This window comes from Anguilla anguilla, chromosome 8 (genome assembly GCF_013347855.1).
Source record: "Anguilla anguilla isolate fAngAng1 chromosome 8, fAngAng1.pri, whole genome shotgun sequence".
NCBI classification, from domain to species: domain Eukaryota; kingdom Metazoa; phylum Chordata; class Actinopteri; order Anguilliformes; family Anguillidae; genus Anguilla; species Anguilla anguilla.
In genome coordinates this window covers 53,779,795-53,784,794 of record NC_049208.1, presented here as the reverse complement: position 1 = coordinate 53,784,794, position 5,000 = coordinate 53,779,795, and the positions used below count along the sequence as shown (strand labels likewise).

Sequence of the window (5,000 nt, the reverse complement as noted above, 5' to 3'; positions counted from 1 at the left end):
TGTGTGTGCATGTGTGTCCCTTTACCATCTAGGCAGTTGCCTAGCAACAAAAGATTCAACTTTGAGAGAAAATCTTACATATGGAGTGGATAGTGTAAAGGAAGCAAGCTTGGCACCCTAGAAACTGAAATCCACATAGTTCACATCCTGAAGTGGAACATAAATGTAAACACTCCGCGGGTTTGATCCATTCGGAAATCATTTAGCTAACAGTTAAAACAAGCAGGACATTGACAACGACAGGCATGACAAATCAACAGAGGGAGGAAATGAAAGAAAAAGGGATGGCATATTAACATAAAGAAAGAGAAGCACCACAGTGAGCAATACCTCTTTGCTGGCCACCAGAGGGCAGCATAGTGTCTAGCTGTACCAATGGGCTTTCTGGTAATTGTAGTTCCTTTGATTTGTGAAACAAATCCTAATTAAAGTGGCTCTAAATTCTATGTTCACTTGAGTCAGGGGCCAAGGACAGTTGGTTTTTTATCAGAATGATTGACAGTAGAGGGGGCGGAGCAAGGGACAGGCCAAGCCCTGTAGATGCAGTTCCTGCTCTCTCTGGTGACGCTCGTGACACATGACTTTCGGCACGCGAGGCTTCTGATTCGTCCCGACCTCGGGTCAGGAGAGGGCGGGGCTCCGCCCTGCCTAACGGCACAACCGGGTGGGTCAAAGGTCAGGGAGAGGGCGGAGCAAAAGCAAACAAAAAGAAATGGAGGGGTTAACATTGCTCAAACAAAATACATGAGGAGTGAATTTGAAAAGGAGAATTAAAAATGAAAATAAGACTGAAATTTTAAAATGAACAGGCATCATATCTCACACACACACACAGGCACAGACACACAAAAACAAGCACACACACACAGCAGTAGTTAAATAAAATGAAATGTAAACGAGAATGTGTGACGTCACACGGTGAAGTCCGTCAGAGCTGAGGAAGACTCACCAGGCGAGGTACGTCATGGAGATGATGAAGATCAGCAGCACGACCACGCCCGCCGCCACGCCGTACACCCACGTCTTCAGCCGCCCGTCTGCAGGGGAGAGAGAGAGTCAGCAGGCTGCCGCAGCCAATCAGAGAGCTGCTACCATGTGGTCTCAGCCAATCAGAGAGCTTCTACCATGCGGGGGGATTTACCTGCAGCTTTTTGATTGGCCGAGACCATAATCACACAGCAACACTTCAACTACACAAAATAATAATTCTGGAAAAACAACAACTGAAAACTAAAAAAATTAATAATCAAATCTTATGTCTTCTTTAGCACTATTTAAAGTTGTGAGTAGTATCTTTACAACTTTAGGAAAGGCTAAGAAAAAACAATTAACTCCGCTTAATAAACAGGTTGTATATTTAGTTGGTAATAAAAGGTTAATAAGCAGGGAAAAGTATTTATACAGGACACCCCTACATTCACCAGGTGAACCATCCCGCAGTCCTGTTTATCAGCCAGCAGAGGGCGCCATAACACAAGCTGCTCGGTGACAAATGGCCACTGGTGAAGGGCATCTTTTATGTCGACCGCAAGCGTTCACCCAGCACCCATAAACGCACACGCTCTGAGACTGCACTGGGATACGTTCCTACTCGCACGAGGGGGAGGGGCTTACTTGCACAGGGGGGAGGGGCTTACCTGGTCCGAACGGCTGCAGGAACCAGGTGCGTCCCGCGCGGCCGGCCTGGTTGCCGGTGGGCTGGGTGGGGCTGGCGGCGCGGATGGTCTTCACGTCGGCCTCGTTGATCCCGGCGGTGGGGATCTCCAGGACGGGGATCAGCGTGCACTGCTCCAGGAGCCCGTCCGAGCTCATCACCTCCGTGTAGCCCTCCGCGCACCCGCACACGCCGACCTGCAGGGGGCAGTCACACACACACACATTACACTGCTGCATCTCAACATGCTGCGCTACAGCACGTGAGCAGTAGCTAGCATTTAGCCTTATATGGCGTGAGGTCATGTGATTAGAGTGCTCTTAACTGAACATTCTAATGCTGATGTCACAATCACTGCTTGCAACTGGAAGCAACGGAGTTCTAGAACACTGACTTGGAATTTTGAATTCCAAAAAAACACTCACGCGCTCTCTCACCTCTGTGCAGACGGATCTTGGCTTATCGCAGGCTGGGTCACATGACCTGTCTGACAGGGGCTTGATGGACAGGGGGCATCCGCCTGTGAGAGAGCAGAGGAGGACCAATCAGGATGCATATAAAACATGAAGGTGGGAAAGTGGACCAATCAGGACACGTAAAACACAATAAGCAAAAGCAGACCAATCAGGTTGTGCAAGTGGGACAATCAGGTTATTTCAAATGTAAAGATATAATCCATATAACGACCTAACAAAATGTTTAACAATGTATAATAATGTGTAATGTGGAATAATGCTTAATATTTCTTTTAGGCACACAGTTGTGCTCCTATTCCTATTCCTGAACTCGTGTGCTTCTGCCCTCCTTTCTGCAGGAGAGGCTCACAGTTCCCCGTGAGGATTAAAGGACTCATCTCCCAAGCGGTGGAGTTAATTAAGCAGGAAGGGCCGTGGCGTAAATAAGAGCTCGTTCCGTTCTGAAGACATCCCGCTCACACACAAGCTTCCTCTCCACGCTCTCAAGGAGCAGTGCTGCACTTTCACAACTTCTTTTTTTTTGCATGAAAGGAACTCGAAGCGCTCGCTCCAGAAAGTTTCAGATCATTAAATCCCCCCAGAAATAAACCCAGTGTTTTGCAGGGGGATGAAAAGCCTGGGAGCGTACACACTGTTGCATATTTATAGGCTCTTGTCCTGTGCCGCGGCTCCACAGCGGGAGCGGATGCGGTCCAAATCGCGCGCGGATTATCGCTTTTCTCTGGCGGGTTTTTCTGTGGAACGGCGGGGGGACGGCGGCGATGGCGGAAGCGTGCGCGAGCGCGCGGGCGAGCGGGTACCTGTGACGTTCAGCCCGTCGGAACGCTGGCACCACACCTGGCGGGCGTGGCCTTTCCACTCTGCGGCCATCCAGGTGTACTCAAAGCACTGACCGTCTGAAAGAGGGGGGGGGAGGGAGGGAGGAGGTAGACAGAGAGAGAGAGAGGGAGAGAGGGAGGGGGAGAGACAGAGGGAGGGGGGAGAGAGAGAGAGAGGGAGAGAGAGAGGGTGGGGGAGAGACAGAGGGAGGGGGGAGAGAGAGAGAGAGGGAGAGAGAGAGGGTGGGTGAGGTGGGGGGTGAGAGGGAGAGAGAGAATGGCAGAGGGGGGGAAGAAAGAGAGAGAGAGAAAGAGTTGGGGGAGAGAGAGAGACTAGCCAATCAACACCTTGCAAGACAGCACAAAGCCAGTGATATATTGTTGCTATCATCATCATAATCATTTTCAGGGCTATGCTTTGAGAAGTGAATATTATTATTATTTATTTTTTTTAAACGATTAAATGATTGGCTGAGTGAGTCGTGCAGTGACCTCTGACCTGTGCAGGGGCGGGACTCCCACTCCTGCTGGGGACACTGGGGAAGGCTGTGGGGCTCCTGGGCGATGGCGGGGCGGGACCTCACCTGGACCGCCCCCAGGCCCAAATCCACCCCTCTCACACAGCTCTGCTCACAGCTGCTCCACCCACTCCACTCCGCCAGGTAACAGTCGCCTGGGAAACAGGGACAGACATTACCCACAATGCACCAGGGTCTTCAGATCATCTCAGATTCACATGCATGTCCTGACAAAGGTCAAAGGTCACATGTCTCTCTATGATAAATACCTGCTGTCATTTGAGGACAGAAGCAGAAGTGACTCTGAACTTCCAGGTCAGCTTGGGAACAGAGATAAAGCAGGTGGCTCCAGGTGTGTGCACCTGTGCAGGTGCGTGTTACCTGAGCAGGTGTGTTACCTGTGCAGGTGTGTGTACCTGAATAGGTGTGTTACCTGTGCAGGTGTGTGTACCTGAATAGGTGTATGTCACCTGAGTAGGTGTTTGTTACTCAGGAATGTTCACCTTGCAGGTGACAGGTGTGTGTTACTCGGGAATGTTCCCCTTGCGGGTGGCAGGTGTGTGTTATCTGGACAGGTGTGTGTTACCTGGACAGGGCACAGTGCAGGCCTCCTCCAGGGCGCCTCGGTTGTCTCCGTCCTGCAGGGGGTCCGCTCCCCCACACAGCTCCTCCTCCACCACACTGCCCTCATCGTCACGGGAACCGTCAAACACCACACACGACACGTTCCTCACACGCACTCCTTCTCCACAGCCAGCGTCCTGCAGAACACACACGCGTTATACCACACACACACACACGCACACACACACACGCGTTATACCACACACACACACACACACGCACACACAGACATTATACCACACATGCACACACTTACACACACCTCTGCTCTGACTGCACTATGCTAAACTGCTCTGATTCTACTCTGATTCTGCTCTGATTCAGTCCTGATTCTGCTCTGATTCTGCTCTGATTCTGCTCTGATTCGGCTCTGACTCTGCTTTTGCCCTGATTCAGTCCTGATCCTGAGATGATTCAGCTTTACTTCTGTTCTGATTCTGCTCTTATTCTGCTGTAAATCTGCTGTTTATTGCTTCGCCAGTATTGCTGAACCTTGAGCAGTTTCTCTTATGAAGCCCGTCTGAGTTAGAATCAGTGTTTCAGGCATGTGTGTGTTTGTTGGTTGGGTAACAGCGAGCAGGAGTGTCCGGGGCAGGACAGGTGGCTGATGGGTAAATGCAGTCGGCGTTCACCTCGGCTCCACACTCGGACCAGGCGCTGTAGCGCCACCTGTAGCAGGGCCTGACGGGACAGGGCTTCCACTGCTCCATCTGGGTGGGGCAGGGCCTCCCGTCTCCCTGGGACGCCTGGGTCACCGAGCGCCGCCGCCACATTCTCCCTGCAGGGGGGAACCAATCACATTCAGCAGAGCCAGACATTAACCAATCACATTCAGCAGAGCCTGCACATTATCCAATCACATTCAGCAGAGCCCATCTATTAACCAATCACATTCATCGGAGCCTGCACA

At 51.3% G+C, this 5,000-nt stretch overlaps 1 protein-coding gene across 2 annotated transcripts in view; it reads right to left on the bottom strand.

Annotated features, from left to right (window-relative positions):
- Positions 1-5,000, bottom strand: part of LOC118232890 (thrombospondin type-1 domain-containing protein 7A-like) — a 47,157-nt gene that overhangs the window by 3,283 nt on the left and 38,874 nt on the right. For both annotated transcript variants that reach the window (XM_035428111.1, XM_035428112.1), the window contains 7 exons: positions 4,723-4,868; positions 4,053-4,227; positions 3,448-3,621; positions 2,931-3,026; positions 2,092-2,174; positions 1,638-1,851; positions 950-1,037 (listed from right to left, as the gene is read on the bottom strand). In XM_035428111.1, the coding sequence (XP_035284002.1) occupies positions 950-1,037; positions 1,638-1,851; positions 2,092-2,174; positions 2,931-3,026; positions 3,448-3,621; positions 4,053-4,227; positions 4,723-4,868 (976 nt within the window). The remainder of the gene's footprint in view (positions 1-949; positions 1,038-1,637; positions 1,852-2,091; positions 2,175-2,930; positions 3,027-3,447; positions 3,622-4,052; positions 4,228-4,722; positions 4,869-5,000) is intronic.